Source organism: Branchiostoma lanceolatum, chromosome 9, assembly GCF_035083965.1.
Source record: "Branchiostoma lanceolatum isolate klBraLanc5 chromosome 9, klBraLanc5.hap2, whole genome shotgun sequence".
Classification (NCBI taxonomy): domain Eukaryota; kingdom Metazoa; phylum Chordata; class Leptocardii; order Amphioxiformes; family Branchiostomatidae; genus Branchiostoma; species Branchiostoma lanceolatum.
Genome location: NC_089730.1, coordinates 4,575,798 through 4,603,749, shown reverse-complemented (window position 1 = coordinate 4,603,749; position 27,952 = coordinate 4,575,798). Strand labels below are relative to the sequence as shown.

The following is a 27,952-nucleotide window of genomic DNA, read 5'->3' as shown; positions in this document are numbered from 1 at the left end:
GTAAAGCATTCACTGTATGTTACAATGCTACTACCCCAATTTTTGAAAGGATTACTATGAGACTAATGGGAAACTAAAGAAGCATTTCCTGATGTCTTAAGGGGGAAAGACCGCAAGAATCTTGTGGTGGGCCCAGCTTAAGGCATCTGGCATTCCTAAATTATAATGCTGTTGTATATAGTGCTATTTTCCAACACTAGGATTGGGTCACGTCAAATTTGTTCCTTCCATGTTCTTTTTCCTAAAGTCAAGGGAACTGAATCTGCATACAGTTGCTATTAGGAGGTGGTCAGTTATGTGGTCATTACATAAAATGTGACTAATGTCATTGATTTACTGAACACTAGGATCCAAACAAGTTTAATCATACAAGTAATTATAATCTATTAACACCTGTTGAAGGAATAATCAATTTGACAAATCACTGTAAATATACTAAGTATACAATCGTCAAAATATAATATCTGCCAGCTTATTGATTTGAGATTTGTACTAATTGTGGAAATTGTTGCAAAATCATGACTTGGAAAAATACTTTTGGGGTGAACTACAGCAAAGTTTTATTTACAAAAGATGCTGTACATACAGGCTTTTATTTGTTGTTCAGCATTTTTTGTTACTGTGATGTTATTATTCCAGACAAGGAATATTCTTGAGGTGTCTGTGTCTTGATTTTATGTATATCTTCTGTCATATTTCCTATTCTTTCACTTGTATATTTATCACAAACAATGCACCATATTATGTAAAGTTGAACCAACACAATCAATAAACTTATGAAAATGTCCGTTGTTGCCTCTGCCCTTCTCTTCATTTTTACATACAATCTTACCCTATATAAATAATATACATGACTGTGTATACTATACACTTTTCTGGTTAGCACAATAATCAGTAGACCATAGCTTGTGGTGTCCTAGCCTGTGTTACATAAACTCTTACTGTCACTGTCAGGGGCTGATTGGGCCATACCATAGTGGAAGGGTTACTAGAAGCGTGATCTAGTCAGGCTAGCAATGTTGAAACAAAGAAGCGAGTAGAACAGTCTCCTGGCCCCCGGGACTCGAACCCACGCTGAAACCGGGCAGCCAGATCACAGGCACGCACGCCTAATATCCACTAGGCTAAAAGGTCTAGACCAGTTAGACTGGTCAGTTGGAGGCGCTTGAACCCCACTGTTACAATGTCACATTCTGCTATCTGTTCCAGTAGCATTGATGCCAAACATCTAAATGACATTAGGAAAGGATTCAAACACACAATTTTCTTGCCAAGCAGCAACAAGCCACAGGACCATGAAGTTGAACTTGTAACATATATCCAAGGGCATATGAACTTCAAACTTAGATGGGAAAGAAAACTTTCAAGTCTTAGAGAACTTTTCTATAACCTCCATGCAATGACACATTGCCATTCTGATGCCCTGATCGACATTTCCGTGTCCAAGTCCAGTAATTCACGGCTGTTGAACTTCAGAAATAAGCACAGTTCTGCAATAAGCATACAGCTGTGATGAGTTTCACTTCTTCAGTCCTCCAGGTTCAGCTCAAACTTTTGGTACATTTCTCTTGTGGTCACTCCTTCCAAAGTAGCTAAACAGGGGGAAGATACAAACAAGTATCGAAGTTCAAAATGTATTTAAGCATTAAATTCGATGTGCACAATGGTTTTAAAGGCATATCATGTGGTCAAAGGAGCTTAATGCTGAAATCCAGAACACATGTTTTCAGTCTCTATATCATACAATTAGGTTTAGCAGTACTGTACTTTGCTACCTATTTAACAGAGACCCCTTGTGGTGCACATAAAAACTGCAGCTTCAGAAAGAGGTCCACCCTAAACACTCTGAGACTGAGACTACTTCTTATATAACACTTTCATTCTAATAACTTAGTAAGTATAGCAGCTGATTAAAGGGAACATTTTTCAAACTGAAACGCTGGCAAAAAAATGATTAAAAAAGGCCACACCAATTCTATTTCTTGTTTGTCAGCGTTTCCATAGGAAACAAAAAGAGTGAGCAGGTAAATATACAAGGTAATGAAAAATGAAGGAAACAATGAAGAACAGCCATCCCGTTATGAACCCAACCGCTCCCATAAGGAGACCCAGTGAGAAAATACAACAGAAAGTGAAAGAAGTACCGACCTAGTCTCCCCAGCAGCATCTGTCCTATATCCTTCATCTCGTTGTACCTGTGCAGCACCTGGATACACTCAGGCAGGTCATCCTCATGGTACCCTCTGCAAAATTAACAGTTACTTAATTATCAATTTCTGATAGGTAAAGATAGTCCAATAGCCTTTTTGGGGTTGTATTGACAATGGGTTATAACCAACTGTGTCTAGGGCAGATTATTGGAAGATGTGGCCCAATTTCCTCTGTTTAAACTGTCTTTTACCTCCCCAACCGAAGTGAGTTACCCATTTTTATACCTGGGTGGATTGAGGAAAGTCTAGTGAGGAAACAACGCCAGGAATCAAATCTGTGACCTCTCAATCCGGTGTCCACTACTGGCACTAGCCTAGCTACTTGGCCATTTGACGCCACATTTTCTGGTATCCAAGAATAAATAAATGAATATTAACCCTTCTGCAATCTTCCTCAGGATTATGATAAGTAGATCTACTTCTAGATAGAGATACATGTAACCATATGTCAAAAAACATCAAAATTCAGCTTCTTGAGCTTTGCTGCCTCACAGAAACAACACATAACCCTACAAAACCAGATAGTCGTTACTGAACGCATAACCGTCTTGGTAAAGATAATTCCAACATTGGCAAAACAGTGCAATAAAACCTACTCTTGCTGCAGCTGTGCTAACTGCTCCTTCAGTTCTGCCTCTCTTTTCCTCAACATCTCCACTTCCTTAGCTAGGGATGTCTGGTCCTCAGCTGCAGGGGGTTTGGGGGCAGGGGACCTCACCTGGACAAAGCGGACACAGAAACTTTTATAACAAATTTTAAGACAGGGCAATCAGAGATGGCAGACATCACCCCCTTACCAAGACTAAGCTTTGCAATTCTTCAAGACTTTCAAATAGGAGCACTGAGACTGTATTATTGGGAATTGCAGAAACACAAAAATATAGAAACAGACGCAATGTACACAAACACGCATACAGACACACACACAGATGCACGCATGCACACACACACACATACATTTACAGCACAGATGCACACACACACACACACACATGCACGCACACACACACACACACACGCACCCACACACACAGACAGACACACACGCACACACTCACACACACGCATGCACGCACACACTCACTCACACACACACACAGCCAAACACAACTCCCCTGGGGATGTAGTAATCAAATACCCAACAATGGCCACATTTGGAACACCTGGTACTATATACAAAGTCATGTTTAATGTAGTTATTGTATCAGAATGTAGTAATACTTTGTTGAAAATTGATATAATTACATGTATGACATCTGCTTTTGTAAGCTAGAATTTTACCAGATGGTCAATCATGTCACCATTATAACATTTATTTAGGCCCACAAAACTGTACCTAGGGTTTATCTTTTACAAAGCATTCATTGCCCACAAGTTACACCTGGCTATTAGTAGGTCTTTTAAATCCAACAGGAAACGAAACGTACAGATGAGACCAAACTGTTTGGCAGATAATGTACAAATGACTTGGATTGTGCATGTTAGGTGGGCTGAAATAGAAAAGGACTCTGTGATGCATTTACTGATTGAGAACTGAAGCAAACTCAGAACTAATATAGGGGATGGTTCAGAAAGCATTGGGGGAGGGACAGTGTTGAAAGCATGGGGACAGTCCAGAAAGCATGGGGGAGTGCAGAAAGCATTGCGTGTGGGACAGGACCCTACCATTATTGCTCAACAAGTTGACAGAAATACATGTAAATACAGCCCAGGTTCGATCCAAGGGGTCGACTCCAGCTCGGTTATGTTGTAAGGGATTGCATTCGTCATTTCGGATGGTGATGTAAAGCCAGCGGCCCTGTGTATGAGGGAGCTTAAGGCATAAGCCTCAAGCGTCAAACCTCTGCACGTAAAAGAACCCAACACACATCGAGAAGAGTAGGGGTGACCCGGTGTGCTTGGCCAAAAATGCGAGCCGTAGCGAAGCGGCATTGCAATACTAGCTAACGAAAAAGCGTCATGCTTCGTCCTCAGTCTGAGGTTTGACCACTTTACCTTCTTTTTTAAAGATTACTACTACAAATAGAGAAAGATCTGTAACTGTTACAGTACAAATTCAAGGTGTGAAAAAATGTCATTATGAAATAAGTATCTTAACCTTCTCCCTGCTGCCTAACTCTATATAAACAGGGAATTGGGTGCCAAACGGCTACTTCAGAGTGCTAAAGGTTAAAGAAATGTAACAGGAGTTCTCAAAATCTGAAGAGGACACTCAGTAACTGTCCGCTTATCAAATTGTTAAAACTAATCATTCCCCGTTTTAACACACCATACAAACAGTAATTCTAGTCCTACATATTCCAACACAACACTACATGTGTGTGGGTTAACTTCTAATGGAAAAGCCGATAATAAATTATTCACATCCAATATCTATAAATTATTCACATCCTATGCATTTGAAATCAAAACAACATGTATTATTCAACACAGCATCATTTATTCATAACATCAATGTTTGTAAAGGACTATTTTTGCTAACATTTCCATACCATCAAATACTGAGGCTGAATTAATAATTTATGCCGGCGGTTGGCTTCCATATAAAATATTCCAGCAAAGAACGACAAATATGCCAGCGATGGCAAGGTGGTTGTGTGGTTAGGGTTATTGGCTAAAGGTTCTGGGTTTGACTCCCGCAAGTAGGCCTTAATATCGTGTCCTTTGGAAAGACATTTTACACCTATTTCCTCACTCGGAAATGAGTACCTAGCTTGGGTTAGGGATGTTGTCTCGGATGGGATGTATAGCAGTGTTTGAGGAGAGCCACACCTCGAGCACGTTAAAGAACCCACCACACTTATCGAAAAGAGTATGGCTCGATCCAGGTGTGCATGGATCAAACCATACAGTCAAGTCTTACGCAGCTTGAACTTACAGTGTACAAAATTGGCGTGTTACGCCTAAAGGCAAACTTTACCGGTTATGCATTAAGCAAACAATATATGACGTCAGAGAGTACGTCAGTCGTTAACACATTAAATCAGTGAAGATGTTGTTCAACGACTTTTCAACCTTGAGAACCAATCGGATGAATAATAATGCTTTGTCCAGAGGTGGTGGCTCGGTCTGAAGCTATCTTTGTAGTTCAGTGGACGTGAAATAACTCGAACAAGCTGTAACGTTACTTAAAAACATGATAATCATTCAACCATAATAAAGAGTTGTTGTCTGGCTTTGAATAGGTACATTTAAGAACCAAACTCTTCTTATTTACGACGCAATATTGAATGAGAAACTTAAAAGAAACTGATTTGAGACAGACCTATAACAACAGAAATGAAGAAAATAAACTTGCAACAAATAGAAGGCAAAATATTTATGCCTTTTCTTAGAAATTGACACAAACTATAAGATTGCAAACAATTTTAATCATTTCACTTTCTAGTTTCTTAGAACTCAATTTTCTGTTATATAGTACATGTACAAGCATTGCAAACAAACATCATCATAGTAGAAAAAATTTCTTAATGTGTCTAGTGTTTGTTTACACAAGCGGTAAATGCTTCATTAATAATGAATAAGTTTTTGCTATTTTTGATTTGGATATGTGAAACAGGCAAAACCATTAAGTTAATTAGCGTGACTTTAAAGTACCACACAAAAATATTTTAAAATTGTGTCCCTTTAACTCTGTTCCTGTTCCTGTTATGAATTTGAAACAGATAATTTATGTCCCAACATTAGAGAATTATGCTTCAGGGGAAAATTGTGATTTGGATGTAAATAAGAGTGAAATGGCAAAGTGCCATAGGGCAGGACTCTAGTTGGCTGGGCCAGACCAGGTAAACGATAGGGGGGTTGCTGTACAAAATTACATACGAATAATAAAACAGCTTTCAAATAGTGTAAATCTCTGCTAGATTAGCAGTGTTGTTTTCACCAATCTATAATCATATATTTCAGATCTGCAGTCAAATTTAAAGGAAGTAGTAATAAAGAATTGATTTGGACAAGATTTTTCAAAAGAGAAAAAAATGGAAAAAATGGCACAAAAATTGAGAAATACAACCCAAACATCGTCACTCTAAAATTCACCACAAGCCGTCTTGGTAGTGCCTTTTGTAAACACCTTTTCTACCGAAATGACTCGCAAAGTGACAAAAAAGATTTCACGTCACCTTCATTTTAAGACTTTTATTTTGCAAATTCTCTTGCTTTCTGGATGCTTCTTAAAAGAAGACAAAAAAGGGTCCTTCACCTTGCTTATTGTTTAAAGCAATAAAAATATGATGACCTCAAATGGCCGGCAATACAAAGGGATGATCCCCAATAAACAGCACCCCTGCCTAGATAATAGACTGATCCTCCCAGTGCTCATGAATATTCAGCGGCTGAGGGCTGCCTGCTGCACCTTTTGAAGATGGCAGAGCTGCCCTGCGGTAGTACAATCCTCAGCTTGAACTTCGGACGCCAGCTACTACACAACCTCGCGCTACAACAGCAGGCTGGCAGGCACTGCGACATCATCGTAGTGGCCGAGGGGCGGAAATACCCCGCACACAGGTAAGGTGTTCGTTCTAAGGCGCTCGTATGCCCAAGTTTATATACCGTACACTACAGTCATTTGTGTTGACCTCAATAGCACTCAACCTGAGCTCTAGTCAAAACACTGATTGAAGTGTTTACTTTGAACACCAATGCTATCATTGCGTGCACGTACAATCACTGTAGCCATAACAATTGAAATTTTGGGTTGTGGTATTCCGCATGGAATATACAGGTTCAAAATTATGCATTGTTTTGATGCAGAATTTTTACAAAATTTTCCCCCTTACTGTCTTTGTGAGACTTGTTTATAAATTTTTCTATAGGCTCCTATTGTTGGTGACATAGACTGCCACGTGGGCTGTTTAAGGATATCGAATCGTGTCTGTCGGCACTTAGAAACGGACACTTTTTATGACAGTCGGTTTGAACAGTCCTGCAACAAGTCATGTGTGTGAAATATCGGCTACGTGCAAATAGTCGAGGCGATGGGTAGAGCCCGTCTAGTGACATTTCCAAACTGGGAAAACCGGTCCTAGCTGTATCTAAGCAACAAAACATGACATATGAATATGACGATGTTTGCCTCAAGGTATTAATTTGACAATATGATCTCTAAAGGAACGATTATGTCTCTAACCGACACACCCAATACCTGAGATTATACACTCCAGTCTGTTTTTATAAATCTGCTTTGCAAATTTCTTTTTAAATTTCAACTGACAAAAGTCTGATATGCCTTGACTGTATGTGACATTGTCTTACTCTTACTTTTTTCTTAGGCTGTAGGCTGTAGAAAAAGGACAAATATTATTTTTCCATGAATTAGCTGTACAAAATTATGTAGCTAATATTATAGACTGAGGTGGAAAATTGTAGTAGCTGTCAGTGCCCTATATATAGAAACTGGTAAATCTCAAAATCTAGGACAGGTAGATTGTACAACCAATTGCTAACTAAATGGGTATAATCACTATCATTATGCAAATAAGACAGTCCCTGTAAATAAGAATTGTGCCATGGGCAGGTCTCTAGTTGGGAGGGCCAGACTAAGGAAAAGTGGGGTGTGACAAAACATCTGCAATATCTAGATGGCACTCAGTGACACCTCTGTTTTCGTGGCATGGTTTCCCCATATCTTTATTGCCTGCATGGAAATGGAGGGGAATATTAATATGTTTTTGGTTTGGTGGTTCTGTCTTTACTTCCAGTTGTTAAATCATGATAACTCAAGAAGGCCAGAGTGGGTTGTCTTGATATTTGGTTCGCGGGTAGGTCTTGATGAGACGTCAAAATGATTATGTTTTAGGCCCTCTAGTGGCTTGTTATATGGTACTGCAGCACTACTTCCGGTTTTGATACCTCATGTTCTGGACATGATGTGGTCACGATTTTGGGATGTTGCATAGATCTTAGAAAGCTTAGTGACATAAGTTTGGGCCCTCTAGTAGGTTGTTCTGGAATTGCAGTGGAGTTTTTTTTTCTATTTATCATATCTAGATTAGCAGAAGCATGTACAATCTCTCTCTCTCTCTGAGTCAGAAAGCGCTTTATTGGACACACCCTCAGAATGCTCGTAAAGGACTCAGGACATATATGCCCTCCATGTCCCAACACGTGGCAGAAGGCACCCAGGATGCTAGATGACAAGCTACTGAAAATGCATTTAAGTTCGCGTGGGTTTTTTTTCGGGCTAGGGTGAAAATGGAGTGTTTGCGGTGGTTTTAAGTTGGCGGCAGCGCTCTAGCACATACTATTACTACTACAGCTGCATTGGACAAGAATATTTTAAGTTCGCGGTGAAACGGTCGCCGCGAAAACCGCTAACATAAAACCACCGCAAACATTTCTGCATTTACAGTACCTGACCTACGACCAGAACCTACTAGGGGATGCAGAAGGTGACCCGAGCCCTGATGCTATACATGTAGCTGTGATTGCTGCAGCCTGATGATAATGATGATGATGTACAGTCTCTTGTGTTGTTTTTGCCCAGGTGTGTGCTCGCCGCGGCCAGTAATTACTTCTGCAGCCTGTTGGAGTTTAACCAGGGTAGGCCGCGCCTGGAGGGCGCTGTGGCACAGCTCAGCGAGGTCAGCTCCGCAGGACTGGAGACCGCTCTGGAGTTCATCTACACGTCTGTCGTCAACACGGAGAGATGCAGCTGGGAGGAGCTACTACAGGCCGCAAGGTGTGCTGTTGTTGTTTTTTGTTTACTTCTATGGTCAACACGGAAAGAGTTACTGCAGGCTTCACATCAAGGTAGAGCCGTGCTGTTTGTTTGTTTGTTTGTTTTCTCATCTATGATTACATACAACTGAGAGGAGCAACTACAGGCTCCGTGTAGGCCAATGTATTACTACAACTGTTACAGTAACCTTACTACAGAATTGTTTCAACTGCAAATTTAAAACACAGCAAAACCCCCTTTCCCCTTCTAGTGCAAAATCAAGTCAAGGCAAAAGTAAATAAATTTACAGTACTGATCACTTTGAACAAATAGGCAACAGGGTGGACCCCTAATTATATTATTATTCATATCGTGGTGGTTCTTTAACGTCACAGGCTGTCGTATACATGGGACCTCCGGTTTAATTTTACGTCCCCGCCCTGTTGCGTTATAGTTGTCTTATTGTCAGGTTAATGACTTTGTTTCATCGTCAGGGGTCAATGACGCAAGTTTGGAGGGTGACCTGTTTCCCCCTCCCATATGATTACGGAACCCAGAGGTGCTGGTTCGAATCCCAACATGCTCCATTGACGTTGTGCCCTTGGGAAAGGCTATGTACACTTCACTCAGGCGGAAATGAGTATAGCTTTGGTTAGCGACACCCCTCAAATAGGACGTTAAATGGAGGTTCCGTGTTTGAGGAAAGCCACACCTTGAGCACGTAAAAGAACCCACCACACTTACCGAAAAGAGTAGGGGTCCTTCCCAGTGTGAGTGGTTGAGTGGATCACATAAATCTGTCCAGATACGCAGCTTGTACTCTTCATCAGTACAAACCTTGTGTGTTATGCCATAAGGCAAACAAAGTATTGAGTGTTACCCTCAGGCTAGTAGTCTATATTGAAAGGTACTGGCATCCATGGCATATTGTTATAGTGCAGTGACTTGAGTTAAAACGAAAAACTGGTTCCCTTCAAAAAAGGTGAAGGCTTAATTCAACAGGAACTAGCCCGGGGGAATTCTTAGAAGTTAGAAAACCTTTGTCACACATCACAGTCTCTCTTTGTTTGGGTTTATACTATTTTGTCTCTGACAGTTTGTGGCAATTCATGAAATAATTCAGGGGATTTGTGATATGAAAATTAAATACCAATAGGAAGCCAGTATCACCAGTATCATATCATAGCAGTGGAATCACCACAGAAACAGAACTGATTCATAATCAAATCATAAGTAATGGAAAAAACAACTGCCATAGCTATATACATACGTAAGTGAATATCAAATGATAATAACTGGTCAATCACTGCTTGAAGTCTAACATAATCAAACATCAGTTAACAATATTTTCACAAATCAACCACATTGAATGGACCTGATTTCCTTAATACATGTGTAATGCATAAGGTTGCAATTGGGTTGTGGTGGATTTGTGCGAACGTCAATAGGTGAAGGGATGGGTTGGTTAGATAACTTTTGCTGGTTAATTGTTGGTTGGTTGATAAGTTGTTTGTTTGGTTGGTTTGTTAGTTAGTTAATAGGTTAGTTAATTTGTAAGTTGGTTGGTCCAGTGGTTGTTTGACTTTTGAGCTCTCCAAAGGCAGACTGATTTGAGATTTTGGCTTCAGTCATATGGGTATTTGTTGTCAAAAACATGACAAAAGTTTGTAATGTTTCTCATTTCCTTTTAACTTGTAACAGGTTCTTGGAGATCAAGCCCTTGGAAGACATTCTGATGTCAGACCTTCATACGTCAGAAAACAACAACGCAACCTCAAACCAAACCGACAACGAGGCAACCAACGACAACAGGACAACCAACTCCTGCAAAAAGGTTGCCCTGTCCCCGTCACCACACAATCACGCAGAGGGTGAAAACGGGAGTGAACGTAATAACGATACGCCTCTAGATCTCAGCCCCTCGCCGTCTACGAAACACGAGGAGAAAACCGTAGAGTCTCCGTCAACGCCAGTCTCTCAAGCGTCGAGCCCGCGGCGGACGCGGAGGCAAAGGAAAAACCCGCGGCCCCACAAGGTGCGATCGTCATCCGACCTTCACAGTCTACCAGACGACACTCCTATGAATGACGATGACAAAAACTCACAGAAAAAGTCTGAAGAATCAAAGGGAAACAAAGACAAGGATGCGACAAGTCCTGATGATGACGTCTTGACAGATACAACATCTTCAAAAGTTGATGACACAACCACAGACAATTCAAGCAACAAGGCCTCTCCTACAACAAACAGCACAGGGCTTGAGAACATCAAGATCGAGAACACTTTCTCCCTCCACGGGATGGAAAACTCCTTCAACTTGAGGGCGTTGACGGGAAAATGTCCTCCTAAATACGCAGAAGTCGTGCCTCCGAACGTCACGGTGGGACAGCACATCCCTAACGGGCCAATCACCAGAAGTCATGCTTCCAACGTTAACACAACCACTTCCAGTACAACATATCCTCCCGCTACTACCACAGTGAACCAACTCACAGTAAAGACAGAGAATTCGGACAGTTGTGCCATTACTAATACTTCACAAGTCATCAGCCCCGGAGTCGTCCGTACCAATACCGCCATCAGGCAAGTTGCGACAGCGCCAGTGCCATACCTACAGCCAGCGAATCTAAACCTGAACACATTGAACAACATCGCAGCACAGACTGGTAGTGGGGTGGCACAGTGTATACCGCAGGTAAACCAGCTGCCCGGTGGAGCCATCATACACCTCATCCCTAACCCCATCGGTCTGAGCCCTGTCACACCTCTACTACAGCAGTACCCCTTCCAGCTAGTGACAGCTCCTAACAGTAATGTACTGCTACAGGTGGGTGGAGCTACATTATTATGATACCGTCTTTAAACTGATGTTACAGTATTTTCCTTGTGAGCAATTCTGGGCTTACTCTAGCTTTTAATTTTCTTTCTGTCCCACTCATTGTTTGGGAGTCCATGTTGTTAATTTTCATTGTGAAATCTGTCATTTTCAGTTTCATGTCATGAAGTTCAGATTTGTTTATGGAGGGGGTGAAATTTTTATGAATCCTAAGGCCACACCAATTTCATTTCTTGGTTAACGGATTTTTATTTTCTCCACAAAAAAAATTTAGAAAAAAAAATTCATGAAAACAGAAGGCTGAAAACAGAAGGCAAGGCCAGCCTTCTGTTTTCATGATTTCTTTTTTCTTTAATTTTTTATTTTTTTTTTGGAAAATAGAAATCTGTTAACCAAGAAATTAAATTGGTGTGGCCTAACAAGCAAATGTCCGTCCTGGAAAGGAGTGCTGGAGACCTGGAAGCAATGTTACAGTCTCTATTCTAAATTAATGAGAATTATTTTGGAGAATCTTTGTATTAAGCCTGTTTCAGTTCTTGTGAGCACTTCACACCTGGAAGACAATCCATAAGCAGAATCACAAGTCAGACTTTTTACTATGTAAATGCCAGAGTCTGACATTTCTTTTTGAGAGCGCTCTTCAACTCCCAAAACCTTAGTAACCTGCTATCCTTCAACAATGGTGGGTTTTGTATAAACTTAAATGGAACAGGTGGTTGTAAAAATCCCTTTTCATTAGGTGCCGCCAATTTTGTTTGTTGCTTCTTGGAATAGCCTCTCCTGTTTTTCCCATTTTGAAAAAAAATAAATAAAATTGCTATTCGCTATTCCCCTTCTCAATTTTACTACTTGTTCAGTTGTAAAACTCAATAGCCACCAAAATAGATTATTAAGGCCTGCACATACCTAAAAGATGTGGTCACATTGATCATAAGTTTTAATTTTAAAACTACATTTCTCGATATCAATCCATATATTACATGTACATGGCAAAGGGTAATATTGTTACTGAAATTATACTGCTAGGTCAAAGAAAGGGGTGCATTGCAAAAAATGAGCCATACAAAGCTGAAAGTTGATTATTCTTTATGTTATGTAAACCTTTATCTTCACCCATGACTATTTGCAAAAGATTTTTTTTTAGCCCTGTCGCTCCAATTTTTTTCTGAAAAAATCTGAGAATCAACAAATAAAATTGGTGTGGCCTAAGACTGGTAAAAGAGATGTTCTTATTGTTCACTAGCTGGCCTTATATCCTGAGTTTGATTATCATTACAAATTTGATTAGCTTTCCCATAATCAGATGGGACAAACCCCTGTATAGGATGCAATAAATGTATCAGACCAAACCATAATCCACTTACGGGCTATGGACAGTCTAGCCTGATCGGAAAATGACTGTCAACATGTATCACTTCACTGGACTAAGATATAGAGATAGATATGGATTGAAATTTCAAATTAAATGTTCATGCACTCTGCCGATAGAACTAAAGAGGTTAAATTGCATGGCTCAAAGTTCATTTTTGGGAATACACATGTAAGTGCACTGGACTGGTTGCACCTTACCTTAACATTTAGGTGCACAGAAAGAATTTTGGGCGCACAACATAAATGAATTAGAATGTCAGCAAAAAGTCATTACCTATTGCCCCTCTTAAGAACTTAGGTCTGAAATCCTATAACTCACTTCAAAGGTCTATTACAATGTACAACAAAGGTTTCATTGCTTTTTCTGATACTTAAATTTGAAGAATATTTTGTGTACTAGCGATATAGTGTACAATTATAGTACCTTTACCCTATACTATAGCCTACAAAAATTAGCTGCAATGGTGCACCCACAGTCAAAAATTATGTTCACAGCTCTAATATTGGGTGCACAAAGTATTTTGAGCCCTGAATGATGAAACAAAATGGAAGCATCTTTTCACTACCTACATGTACTATTTGGTCAAATTCCATAAAGAAAGTGACTTTGTATGTGCATTAAATATATATATATAAATATAATGCACCTACAAAGTCACTATATATATATGAATGACATTAGACTCTAATTTAGAGAGAGAGAATCATTACCTGAAATCTTTTATATCAAAAGTTTTATTATTTGGTCAAAATTCCTTTATACAGATAATTAAGATTCACTTGAAAAAGCATTCTTCATACTAGATTGCGATTCAAGTAAGTCACAGTTTATTGTGGTACCGATATCTTATTTTTGTCACAAGTATATTTATGTGAGATTCCATATTTCTAGACATGTCCTTTGCCTGCTAAAAAGGTGAGCTGTACGGACAAGGCACCAGAGGGAGAGGCACAGAGTCCGACAAGTGAGGTTAAAAACACTGAGAACAAGAAAACACAGCAGAACACTGATCAGCAGAACGTTCTACAGGCACTGAGGGTCAACCAGCGACCAGACCAGGAACAGGTTTGTTTGTTTGTTTGTTTGTTTGTTTGTTTTTTGTTTGTTTGTTTGTTTGTTTGTTTGTTTGTTTGTTTGTCTGTTTCTTTGTAAGGGCCCGGTCACATATGCATGTCCCTGTGTCACAAGCAGTAACACAACCCCGTTACTTGGCCATTTGAATCAAATTCCGTGTATCCGTGGGCCAGAGTTTCCTAGTGTCGGACACTCAGCTCAGACAGTTTGTAAGGGATTGCATTCATCATTTTGGATGGTGACGTAAAGCCAGCCGCCTGGAGTATGAGGGAGCTTCAGGTGTAAGACTCAAGCGTTAAACCTCTGCAAACAAATGAACCCAACACACTTATCGAGAAGAGTAGGGGTGACCCGGTGTGCTTGGCAAAAAACGCGAGCTGTTGTGAAGCCGCATTGTACCTATTACTAGCTACTAAAAGTAATATGCTTCACCTGAATTGAAGATGACTCCCTTACTTTTTTTACCACATATGCATGATTGCAAAATGAGGTCATTCTTGGCTTAACTCACTGTGCAAGTGTGTTGCAGATATCACCTGTTGAGGAGAAAGTTGTCTTGGATGATGGATCCTTGTCTTTGGCCTGTTTGAAAAATCTACGACATGAAAATCAAATGGCCACCTTCAACAAAAGTGACCGTGCAGTTCCTTTCCTTGTTGTTTTCGTGCAGGGCATCCAGAAGACGCCCTAACGCCCTGCTAGCTAATATCCTATTTCTCCTCCATCCCAGGTAGGACAGCCCCACCTGAACATCCCCACCCTGGTGAAACTGGTCCTGGTCTCACAAGCCGACGAGCTTGGAGAACCAGACATTCTCGCACTCATGAAACGCATCAAGCCCTCCATCGAGACCGAGTACCCGCCCTCCGTCCTCAGAACCAAGGTCAGCGCGGCGCTGGACTGCGGACACCGCGAGGGAATCTTCACGAGGAAGCGGGACATGAACCAGAGGCAGATCTGGGCCATCAACGCGGCGAAGCTGAAGCCGGTAGTGGAGGAACTCAGGTGGAACGTGTACCGACATACCATCTACAAACACTCTACCATAAACAACTAGCTAGCTGTAGATAGCAAGCTATAGGTATATTAGTATAAAAAGGTCTTTTGTGTCAGTATACAACATTGTAACAATTTTTCCACCTTTTCCTGTCATAACAAAGGGTTGAAAATCGGGGGAGAAAGTAACTGTAAAATGTAAATGCATTTTAGTTTGCAGCAATTTCATGTTCGCGGTTTTCGCGGCAATATCTTTACCGCAAACTCTAAACCACTGTCAGCGGAAATGTTTGTTGTCTTCTGCCTGTATGTGACTATACTATAGTGCTATCACAAAATCGAAACCACTTCTTCTTACCACGAAATTAAATCACAGCAAACTTGAATGCATTTACAGAACTGGTAATCCTTTGTTACACTGGAAAAGGCTGAATTTGTTATAATACACGATAGCCAGTAATTTTTGCTAGTTGATATTTTACTGCTATTACTGGGTGGGACAAGATCCATAATATATATATATATATATATATATATATATATATATATATATTAAGCTTATCCATATCAGAATTTCTTATTTTATAGTTATGTAGGGGGTTTATTAGGTTAAGTTATGAACTTGAGGCTTCCAAAAAACTGCACAGTTTGTACAACATTTATAAAATTCTACTCTTTGTACGAATAAGACCAACTGTTCAAACCTCAGCTGGATATGTACCTACAAGATTTCCATGGAAACCCAGCAAAAACTGAACAGATAAGAGGAAGAAATATTTCTTAAATTAAAACCGACCTCAGATCTTGTGCCATGAATTCCGTGGCCATTTTCTAAATCTTCTCTCTTTTGGCTGAATTTGAAAAAAAATAATGATAGGCCATGACAATGTAGTATTAGTGAGAACAAGAAAGCCAGTCAATGGGTAATCTCATGTCAACTTTTCAACACTAAATTTTGTGAGTTTTTTTAAGGGGCGGATAGAAATGTTTTTTTGAAAATTAAGTATTTTATTATTTATTAGTCATATGATTATGAAGCTGCAAAGCTGCAAAGGACAGCAAAGCCAGTAACTTTTTTTTTCTCTTTACAAAAATGAAGATTTCAAGATTGAATTTTGCGCTAGGAACTTTGTGACCAGTTTCCTTTTGGATGGAGGGACATATTTAATATTTTTCCTGTTATCTATTTATTTATTCATTCATATATATGTGAGGATCATGTGGTGCTGTAAAGGACTACAATCTGAGCCAGTACTTGCTCTCATTTAAAACTTTAAAAGTTTGCATTTTCAAACTTTTTTATTTGTTTCTTTGTTTCTTTGCATTTACAATCAAAAGACCATTTTGGAGGAGGAGGGCTTCTAGCCATTTGTAAGTGCTTTCTATAGGACCACCAAGCCAGTCAGTCATGTTTTCTCATTTTGTGATGTCGCATTTGGTTCAAGAAAAAGGACATTGATGCATACATGAATTGGATCCAAATGCCCATACAATACAGTCCATCAATTGTTGTAGTCACTTGCTTGAAAACTGTTCCTAGCTTGGTCAAATGAAAAAATACTGTTACAATCAGGCCTTTAAGTTTTATATGAAATGATAAAGGATACCTTTTGGATTGCATCATCTTTCAGTCATGCTTGAGATATTGACAAATTAGTAATCCACCAAATTTTGTAACTTGAAAATGTTCGGTTTTCATGCAAATTTTTTCAAAAGTGTTTCTTTAATTGTGTTGGATCATTTGAGGTAAAAAAAAAAGCACAACCAACAATAACAATAACCACACTGAAGCTTTAAGAAGCAGCGAGCTTTAAGTCCGGTAATTGTGGGCAATAAAAAAGGCATTTATACGTCCATAGTGTGTACGCAACAACACAGAGTAGGGCCATTGATAATTCATGAGTTGCAAGGCCTTGAGGTAAATTAGTTTTAAATGATTAATTTTTTAGGAGCAGATTTGATAGCTTTTACATAATCCCGACTGCGACACTTGAATCTTTGATGCAGAGAGAGAATCAATGCTCTAAATAATGCAGCTTTCCGCATTGAATAATTTAAACCATACCTTTCACCTGTTTCCGAGGGATATTCGACAATTTTCTCTTGATGCATATTTCATACGGTCCACAATTGGGCACGGTGGAACAGTTTTTAATGCAGGGGTATGAATCAGACTTTACAACTCAGCCGAAAAGTCACCGACCAAGTCAGTCACTTGTTTGATTTCATTGCTTTATCCAACTACAATTTTTGAGAACTTGTACGGCACAATTATTCTAAACGTGGTCATCCTAAATTTAAAAAGACAGTTCTTAATCTAAACTAAAATGTGTATGAGTAAGACTTTACAACTCCGCAGAAAAGATACCTCCAAGACTTTCCAAGTCATTCACTTGTTTGATTTTTATTGCCTAATCCAACAGCATTTGTGAGAACTTGTTACGACACAATTATTCTAAACATGGTCATCCTAAATTTGAAAAGACAGTTTTTAACATTTGACTTCATGTACAGTATATTGTACGTTATTTTTTGTTTATTAATTGTATTTTAAACTTGATTTCAGTTGCAACATGTACTACCAGTATACCTTAAAAGAAAGATGAATTTTTATCTTGAAATGTGTTACACTTCCAATTTTTCGTATATTTTTGTCAATAAGATAACTTTCTTCCGCAACATGTGTACAAGGTACAAAGTATGGCTGGTACAAAAGTATTACATCTAAAGTGAGCAATATTCTCAAATTTTTGTAAGATTTTCTGAGACAAAAACGTTATTTATGCCACCGATTACAGTACTTGTGTGGATAGAATATACAATGAAGGTCCCAGAAAGTCTGAATTCAGAATTTGTCCCTTGCTTGTCATTCCGATGAATCCCTACTGACTGAACGACTTTGTTCCCATGCTTAATTACCCCCAGAGTGAGTCTAATGGCCCCCTGTTATAATGCGTACTTAATCAACCACAAATCGGTGTACCACTTAGACCCACAAGGCACCAGTTTACAAGCGTATCCCTCCTTCAGGATAAAATAGTTCCTCCCATGTCTTTCCTATGTGTCACCATTAATATTTCCTATAATCCGTTACATGTAGTTTAAAAGGGAGCTATACCAATACTTTGCAATTGGGAATTGAACAAATTTAAAGTTTTCCTGAATACTGTTAGTAATTCTTGTTTCTTTCACTGTAACTTTATGTCCACTGTTTTCTTGGTCACCTCTGTACCGTGAACATATCATCACCGTGAAAAAACCTATTCATGATTCCTTCACACATCCGTTCTGTAAATCACTTGCTGCCACTGTGAAGTTAAAGTTCAGTGAAAATGTCCATTTTCCTTACACCTCGAAGATAAAGTGAATTACAGTAGGCAGATCCTATAGTCCTGCCCACCTTTTGTCAAAACAGAAATGCAAAAATGGAACAATTTGATGGACTATCAACTCTCTTATTAGTTAAACCAGTCATAAAGGATCGGTCTATAATCATATTTGTTCAGGAGTTATTTCAAGTCACTATGGTCTCTTACTTGAACCAATGCATGGGCATCATGCTTAAAGAGGTACACTTCAAAGTATTCACATGTGCTAGTCAGGATATTAAGATACATGTATTACTTTTTAAATTGCCAGTATAAGAATTGTTAGGTACGACTTATTGAGAAATGTAGGAACTTGTGTGTGAACGGCATGGTGAAATGATATAGATAATCATTGATAGAAGTGGGTTTGGTTTTGGAGAAGTTATGATATTGTTTTATGGGTGATAATGGTTTTTTATTATCAATGGTATACAATCATTCCTCTTTCATAATATTATTGGCAATCATACTTGTAAATACCGTAGCTTATAATAGTTACTTTATCATTATGTATTTTATTTGTGCTGTTATAGATATGCTGCTAGGTATAATAGTTATCCTTGAAGTCTTTTTATGTAAGCGGTGGTACTTAGATTTATATATTTATTCAGTATAATTTTAAGTCCAGCATTCCAGAGGGGCTTCCACGATACAGTGTTTCATTATGAACATGATGATCTGTTTGATCAAAAGAAAACAAATTTGTTTTGTGCAAATAGTTCTTTGAGAAAATGTTACTATGAGTCTATGACTATGTGACAAGTTTTCTCATTATGAACATACTTAAGTATTAGGGAGTATAGCTTTGTGTAGGAGAATTGGTTTGCTCTGTGTAGATGTTGAATAGTTTATTATCCATCCTATTCTTGCTCTGGTTGACTTTTCTGATTTCTTCCACACAGAAAAGTCTAGCACCCACTAATAGAAAAATGATTGGCATAATTTTAAATAGTCGCCTAAAATTAGACAAGACGTCTGATTAGCTCCAAGACAATCCTCATTTCTTCATGGTGACGGGTTTCAAACAAACATTCAGAAGTTTGATCCGTTACCAAGGACGTTATATAGTCTATATAACCTCCTTGCCGTTACACTGCTTTTGTGAGAAATGTTTGATTCCTGAAATAATGCATGCCGTAAGGACCGAACATTTGGGGGGGGGGGGGTACACCAGTTCTGTGTTACACAAACTCTAGCTGTCCGGGGCTTTTCTGGCTTCTCCCGTCAGATGCTGGGCCGGCCACCATACCGGTAGCACGATTCAATCAGGCTAGGTGCTGGACTATTCTGCATAGATTAGCGATCATAGGAGTGAACCACATTTAGAATACTGAGAAGTATGGATTCCAGGTTTTTGTGTTTAATCTTTGGTGTGCAAATGTGCCACGATCCCCTGTGCCATGACAAATATAGCGTGTAAGTACAGTCAAACCTGTCTATAGCGGTCACTCAATGGACTGGCCAAAACTGGCCGCTAAGGACAGGTGGCCGCTATGGAGAAAATGTTGATTAATTGACCACGAGTGACACATATTTTCAGTACCCACTGAGATACATTTATTCACCGTACAGTACACATGTAAACATTGCATAGGTAAGTCACATTTTAGAAAGTCGATTGTTGTTCTTTTACTTCTATTATGGGCTTGAAAAAAGAATTATTGTATCTGCCAACTCCAAAATCCATGGCTTGCTCGGGCTTCATGTCTGTACAGACCAGCATCGCCATACTCTACTCTTGATCCTTCGCGACTGCTTCGCTGCAGGCACACGCGTCACCAACGAGTTTTAATCATATGAAACAAAGTCCTTCGCAGCAAAATGCCACCTAGTTAGTTAAGAACAAAATACATGTTGCTCAGTTGCCACTTACTGTTCGTTTTCGACCGTTTTGAAACATAAAATCGTGGCGATAGTTTTCCTTAGTCTGTTGTTGTTTCGCTTCCCGCTTGTCATTATCAGCTTCTACCATTATGCTAATAGGGTACTCAGAAGAAGGTCGCTCTTTTGATGGCTTTTTTCTTTTCAGAAAATTGCAATATCCCAAATTTTATATCATATTAATGTTAATCATATTTTTTTGAAGCTTTTGGTAAAGTAATCATCCTCAGTGATACTTAAAAATAAAAATAAATTTAGCGTATTATACTGTATTGTGCTGCTGACTATCAGTGCCATTTTAAAAATCGCGCGAAACACGTTTTGACTTTGAGCACCGGGGAAAACGGATATTGGGCCGGCATTCAAACATTTCCCGAACTTACCGCATCAGCTACATGTGCGAGTTGTATTTTCCAAAAAGCTGCCGTAATATTTGTCCAGTCGAAATGCACAGAAATGGTCAATTTTGCTACGATGTACAAACGCAAGCCATGTGAAGAAAATTATACTGACTTCGCGTCAAACCATGGATTTTCTAACAAAGATAAAACATTCTGGTTTTCTTTATTATCATCCTATCCAGTTGAGTCCACATAAATTTGACAACTGCATGAAAAAATTAAAAATTTGAACCCGGCGTGCGGTGGCGATGCGGCTTCTACCGGCGCGCCGTGACCGTTACCGACAGTGTTACTGTACCCGCGGGACTGAAAATCGTCTGGCCGCGACCGCGTTGGACAGGTGGCCGCTATAGCCTAATTCTTAATGCTTATGTCAATGGGAAAAATCCAAGGGACCGACAAAAAGTGACCACTATGGGCAGGTGGCCGCTATGCAAAGGTGACCGCTAATACAGGTTTGACTGTACATGTATGTAGCTTTCTTCTACTCTCACCTCTCAAATAAACGTACCGGTACGTTTATTTTTTTTCGCCCATAGTTCCACCCGGTACGTTCTTATTCTAGACAGTACGTTTATTATTTTTTGAAAAATTGAGGCTTTGCAAACCAGGAATCCCTCTAAAATCGTTTATCTGCCCATATTTCCCCGGTATTTTTGCCCGTAATTCGCTATTTTTCGGCCTACCGGCGTTGATTTTCTCGCCGCTTTGACGGCCTTGTGAAAAGTATCCTGGCGGCACTCGTAACATATCGGTCGATATCGCTATGACGCTACAGAGTAAACCGGAAAAAAAGACGCGACATTGACATTTTAAAATACAATTTTCATATAAATAACTTTGATAGTCTCTGTTTATATCGTAAACCAAAGCACGCTGATCAAAAACGTGTGGAGTAGGGTGCACGCCTGCACGGGGAATAATAATTTCCTGACCACTATATCCGTAGTATCGGCAGCGCAGCGGAAGAATTATTTGTTCGCAGAAGACATGTAACACGTTAAAACAACAATCATAACTTAACTTCCCTTGTAATATGTGTTTTGAGGCCACAAAATCTCTAAAACGGCAGAAATATGTCCGATATGATTCGGTAAACAACAGGGCGAAATCGCGAAACATGGCTGCCACTCTCAGGCATGGCGACAGTAAAACTAGCAGCATATTGCGTAGTGCGGATACCGATCTTTAAAATGATACCGTAAACGCATGGAAATATTATATGTTTTGGGCAACGATAGACACACAAGGCCATATTTATTTTCAGAGGGTTCATTTTTTTTAAATACTCGTAAGATTTTCCCAATTTAGGCGGTTCATCGCGGGTTTCTAGTGTCAACAGGTAATGGGTAACTTCTTAGTATGTGCGGTCTGTGACGTTGAGCTAGTTTTACAGTCGATCTCTGTTCAATATTGTGGGATTTACCGCGGGAACTCGAAATCCGAGCGTCTCACTTTGTTTTCGACGCTATGGAGCAAAAGTTTATAGACATATTAATTTTGTGGAAGGACTGTGTTCATATTTGTGTTTTTTTGTGGTTGATGTCTTTAGAAAATATGATCAGGTACATTTAACTTAAGTACTCTGATGATTTTTGTTATGTGTCACTGATTGTCAGTCATAATAAAATGATATAACAATTTTCTTTGATCACTTGCTTCAAGTTCCAAGTAGAAAAAGCATGTATCATGTACATTTTCACTTGTTGAATTTGAAAGCACCGTGGCCCCCGGTTAGGGGTCATAGTGGGGAACCAATGCCCAATTTTTCAATATTACTATTATATTTTACGAAGAGGCGAGGAAGATCATCATGATTTGAACAAGCTATGGACAGTTATTCTGTTCAATATCTATATACTTGATAGGTATGGCATAATTGACTAAATATAAGTTACCTACCAGTGCTTATTATCTTATTTCCCTCTGACAATGACAGTTGTACATTTATGGACACAGTTTACCTAGCCTCGACTGTCGATTTTTGAAATTTTCCGGGGGGTACTTTTATTCCAGGGGGTACTTATATTACATTTTGAAGATTTGTCCGGGGGGTACTTCTATTCCAGGGGGTACTTCTATTTGAGAGGTTAGAGTACATATCCCTAGAGCCACCATGTAAAGTTGAAAGAACATTTGGAAGATTTTTCCACTTTTTACTGAGACCACATTCGAGCCAGTATTGAGACTTTTTGATAATATTGATAATTGGTAATTTTCTCCCACTTTTCACAAGGTTCTAAGACTTAAGTGAAAGGCACAAAAGTGGCATAGCATCCCAGAAGTAAAAAGGTCGCTCTCTGTACTTGCAACATAATGCATGTAATAGTAGAATTTATATAGACACACAATGTTATATAGATATTTGCCAAATGATCTTTGCAATATATTATGTGGCTTCATGTTATGTGTGTATAAAAAACTACATATCCAATATAGATATATCTTGTTGCAATTGTTCACTTTTGTATCTTTTGGTAAAGGGTAATATATACATGTGATATACATTTCTTCTGGTATTTGGAATAAAATGACTTTTTCTCATATTGTCATTGTCATATCTCTTGTTGTACTTGAAATACTGGATCATGTGCACCCAAAATTGGAGCTGTGCACCTAATTTTTGACTGTGGGTGCATTGGTGCACCTAGATATTTTGTGTATACATATACATATAAAAGTACTATACAGTGAGTATACAGTACTGTAAACGCAGAAATGTTCGCAGTGGTTTTATGTTTGCGGCTTTAGCAAGGAACTCTTCAGCGCGAACTTAAAACCACCGCCAAACTTTTTGCCCACCTATGACTGTAGCGCTACTGTTGTTTCAAATGTGAAATTAAAACCACCGAGAACACTCCATTTTCTCCCTACCGCAAAATAAAAACCATGCAAACTTAAATGCATTTACAATATTTCAGTGTCAGAAAAAAATACTAAACAAAAGCCTTTCTTATATCACTCATTAAAAGTTAGCCATTCAAGCTCTGAAGAGGAGTTGGTTTATATTTTTCTTCTGTGCACCCAAATTTTTGGGTTAGGTGCACCATCTGAAATTCTAAGGTACTTGAACCACAAATCGAGGGCCGTCGTAACTGTCGCCTGATTTACATCCAGTCTCAGACCACAAATTCTCCGGCACTGCGAGGTCACAGAATCAATAGTTATGGGAAATATTGATATAGATCACTGATTTATTGGTACCCAACAAGCTAGTGACCTGAAGAGAAAATATTGGGAACGAAAATCGTTACTGATACCGACCAAGACAGCTGAAACTCTATAAAAAGTACAAGAACAGGAATACTACATATCTCCAGGGAAATTGAATAAACTATCACAATTTTGCTAAATGCATTTTGGCAATTTTTCAGACAAACTTGCATTACATCAGTTCTAATACTGTAGACATAAACATCACTTCTTAAGAACAATGGAGAGAAACTGTGCTTTACAGTGCAAAGAAAGTGCACTTTACTAAAGTACGTGGTACAGTCAAAAAAGTCTTAACTAACCAAGTGAGTTCATATTAGAAAAATTGAAGAAACCTTTCTCCATTACAGTTAAAAGTAAATCTTGGCCAGGAAACCATCATAGTTAACTTTACTCCACTCAATTTTTTAAGCTTCTACCAGAGATGGCTTAAACCTTAATGCCTGTAGCATGGCATTCTGCCTTAATTAGTAAGCCAAAAAAGTACCCCTCACCTAATACTGTACATGTAAACCTTGAAACTTTTGCAGTGGTTTTATTTTCACAGTTTTTCTGGTGACCTCTCCATTGCAAATTCATGACACCATGAATATGTCTCCTTGTATGACTACTGTTCTGTAGCCTCCGTTGCAGTCCTTTTCCCCGCAGCGTGTTTTTTTTTTCAATTTTTTTTTTTGGGGGGGGGCGCCACGTATCTGCTTGGGATCCCGTATCCGCCGTGCCTCTGTGTCCGCTATAGACCCTGTGTCCGCTGCTGGGGAAGGACTGCGTTTTGTCGCTTCCAGCAAAGGCAATTAATGTATCCGCGAGAAGTAATTCACACTACCGGGAGAAGTAATTCACACTACCACGAGAAGCAATTCAAATGCTACGTTGCACAAAGCCCACGTGAAGTGACGCATGCTTCCTTACAAATGATTATCATGTTGTCTTCAAAGTCGAGTTACAAATTGTCTGAAATGTGGCCTGATGTTTCTTTCTATTGCTGATATCTTCTGTGGATTCAGCCGTCGTAGCTAAGAGATCTTATAATTAGAGTGTTTCTTATACGACAGAGAAGACAACAAAGGGTCAGGGGTTAGATTATGATCGGCCATTGTCTAGCGCAGCGTGCGCAGAGAAAGTATTGCAGCTTTCTCACGGTTTGTGAGACATGTTTAAGCCACGTTTCCTTGCACGAAAAGCACAAAATCATTATAGCAACTTTGATGGATGTACGAAGGAAAAAATGCGAAAGGTTCGTTCATTTAGGTGTCCGTCCGTCGTGTTTTGAAAAGACATCCCGGCAACCGTTAGAACGTTGTCGCTGCTCAAAGGGGCATGAAGATTTCCCCGCGCTGGCCGTGTTTATTACGGGAAGTTCGCACATCCATGGCAATGGTGATAAGTGATTTTTGATGGGCCTTTGCTGGAAGCGACAAAACGCAGTCCTTCCCCAGCAGCGGACACAGGGTCTATAGCGGACACAGAGGCACGGCGGATACGGGATCCCAAGCAGATACGTGGCGCCCCCCCCCCCCCCAAAAAAAAAAATTGGAAAAAAAAAACACGCTGCGGGGAAAAGGACTGCAACGGAGGCTAACTGTTCTGCAGCAATGTTTCAACCGCAAATTTAAAACACCCCAAAAAAATCCTCTCTAATCTACCACAAATGAAACCACAGCGAAACTAAATGGATTTACAGTAATATCGAAGGCCGGGACTCTTAAAACATTGAGCAGGTTGTGTGCAGGGACTAACATCTGTGGTACAAGATTTATAAGATGTGACTTTCAATCAAAATCTGGTCCAGTCTCAGTTCAGACCTGCTTAATATTTCAGGGACTTGGTGCATGCTGGTGTATTACTACCTCTAGCGAGGGGGTTACAGGTGTGTTTTACCTGTGATTGTTTATTGTGATTTACCACATTTGTAGAAAGATTGACATAAAACTTTTTTTAACAGGTCACTGTCACCTTTTCAAGATGAGACCAGACTGTAACTAAGTGTAAGGTTTGAACCACTCACACCAGGAAGGACCCTACTGGTTTCAATAATTGTGGGTTATTTAACGTGCTTGAGATGTGGCTCGCCTCAAACACGGGACCTCTGGGTTTACTTCCGGGAGGATATCCCTAACTGAAGACAGGTACCCATTTTTACCTGAGTCAATTGAGGAAATAGGTGTGAAGTGCCTATCCTAAGGGGCCAACACAACGGCCTGCCAGGAACTTGTGTATATAACTGTAAACATTTTTGTAGATAGGCCTGAAACTCCTACTGCAGCTGATATGATAATGATTTTGCTAATTTTAATCTTCATGGATGATTTTGATAATTCTTTATGACCTTGAACAAACAAATAAAATCTAATTCTGTGACTCTTCACCACATTAATTGAAGGCACAAATTCTTGTAATTCAGTAATAATCTGCTAGAGGGTGCCTTTACACTACCTGTTCAAGTACATGGGCTTGATATGCATAACCATACTGCAACTACTGAACATGTATAACAGTTATTATCAACACCAAGTGAATAAGGCAATCAGAGATAGCAAACTTCACTCCGTTAACCATACTGCTTTGCAACATCCCACAGACAAAAATAGCAGCACTGAGGAGTGAGGACATTGCATTGCATATATTGGGAATCATGGAAACACACACACACAAACAAACACACACACGCACACACACACACACACACATGCGCGCGCACATGCGCACACACACACACACATACACACACACACACAGATATAGATAGACGCACATACACATCAAAAACAGCACTCAACACTCTTGGGGTGAAGTAAAAAGTTGTAATGAGTCTTTAGCTTTGTCGATGAACAAATTAGACATCCAGGTAATAAATTAAAATACACAATAAAAAAGTTTCTGAAGCAACTTCATAGATTTTGTAAACAACAGCCATATGTTTCAGATAAATGTGTCATTCACTACTGTAATTCACTTTATCTTCACGACATAGCAAAATTTCACGGTGTAAGGAAAATGGACATTTTCACTGAACTTTAACTTCACGGTGGCAGCAAGTGATTTACAGAACGGATGTGTGAAGGAATCATATACTAGTACTAGTAGAAGTACACAGGTGATCATGAAAACAGTGAACATAAAGTTACAGTGAAAGAAACAAGAATTACAGTATCTTTCCTCGGGGACTGAGGAAAGACAGTGGATACTATATCTGAATCATCTGACTGTTAACAAAATCTGTCAAATTGCTTCAGAAACTTTTGTATTGTGTATAATGAGCCTTGATTTCAGGAAAATTACACAATTTTCAACCCTCCCACTTACCGGTGATTTGAAGCTGCTGTTGAGGGGTCGTGATGGTCCTCGTCTGAACCTAGCAGAAAAACAGATGTACTAACTTTCAGATTCATTCGTTTACTAGTAGCTTGTCAGACATTTACCAGTATACTCTTTGGTTGTTTTGCTGTAGTGTCGTCTTTAACTCTCAATGTACACATGAAATAGAAACTAAAATCATGCTAACATTCACGTAAAACCCAAAGAAAATCTCATTTATACTGTAACTGATGTTACTTAACTTACGAGTAAGTTACTTAAGATAAACAACCTTTACAACGTATCAAACTTGGTGATGACATCACAGGAAAAGTACAAACCTTGACACTGGAGTTTTCATCTTCGGGGTCTGCATATTTCTTCAGATTCTCAACTCAACAGTAAACTTCTTCTCCTCGGTCTTCTGATGCAAGTAACGCGCGTTGGGCCAGTTGGGGACAAAAATCGTGGGGAGGGGGGCATCGAAACTTTCGATAAAACTGTGTCTTTCGACTCACACTCGTTCAATAAGAAACTTTAGCGTAACTTTAAATAATCTGAAGTATGTCTTATATAAGTTTACTTGATCTTAAGGCGTAAAAAGGGACATAAAGTCCAGAATTCGTTGCAAAATCAGACGACAGAT

At 39.3% G+C, this 27,952-nt stretch overlaps 2 protein-coding genes across 3 annotated transcripts; one reads left to right on the top strand and one right to left on the bottom strand.

Annotated features, from left to right (window-relative positions):
• Window positions 1–39: 39 nt before the first annotated feature.
• LOC136441997 (DNA repair protein SWI5 homolog) lies at window positions 40–27,697 on the bottom strand. Its single transcript, XM_066438586.1, has 5 exons — window positions 27,648–27,697; window positions 27,316–27,364; window positions 2,807–2,928; window positions 2,149–2,243; window positions 40–1,592 (listed from the first exon to the last, which is right to left on the bottom strand). Exons 1-5 carry the CDS (start codon window positions 27,680–27,682, stop codon window positions 1,528–1,530), a joined length of 366 nt encoding a protein of 121 aa, XP_066294683.1. The 5' UTR covers window positions 27,683–27,697; the 3' UTR covers window positions 40–1,527.
• LOC136442344 (transcriptional regulator Kaiso-like) lies at window positions 6,539–15,669 on the top strand. Of its 2 annotated transcripts, none has more exons than XM_066439142.1 (5): window positions 6,539–6,716; window positions 8,695–8,889; window positions 10,570–11,695; window positions 13,992–14,141; window positions 14,881–15,669. In XM_066439142.1, the coding sequence occupies exons 1-5, from the start codon at window positions 6,574–6,576 to the stop codon at window positions 15,205–15,207; spliced, it is 1,941 nt and encodes a 646-aa protein (XP_066295239.1). In that variant the 5' UTR covers window positions 6,539–6,573; the 3' UTR covers window positions 15,208–15,669. The 2 variants fall into 2 exon arrangements, with proteins under 2 accessions (XP_066295239.1, XP_066295238.1); XM_066439141.1 differs by having other exon boundaries at window positions 13,968–14,141.
• Window positions 27,698–27,952: the final 255 nt, after the last annotated feature.

Bases quoted from the DNA above. Each gene is read 5' to 3' on its own strand.
- LOC136441997 (XM_066438586.1), bottom strand. From the start codon at position 27,682: ATGCAGACCCCGAAGATGAAAACTCCAGTGTCAAG. The intron at 2,929-27,315 runs GTAAGTGGGAGG...CGCTTTGTCCAG, and splicing joins ACAGCAGCTTCAAATCACCG to GTGAGGTCCCCTGCCCCCAA. The intron at 2,244-2,806 runs GTAGGTTTTATT...TTAATTTTGCAG, and splicing joins TTAGCACAGCTGCAGCAAGA to AGGGTACCATGAGGATGACC.
- LOC136442344 (XM_066439141.1), top strand. From the start codon at position 6,574: ATGGCAGAGCTGCCCTGCGGTAGTACAATCCTCAGCTTGAACTTCGGA. The intron at 6,717-8,694 runs GTAAGGTGTTCG...GTTTTTGCCCAG, and splicing joins CGGAAATACCCCGCACACAG to GTGTGTGCTCGCCGCGGCCA. The intron at 14,142-14,880 runs GTTTGTTTGTTT...CCTCCATCCCAG, and splicing joins AGCGACCAGACCAGGAACAG to GTAGGACAGCCCCACCTGAA.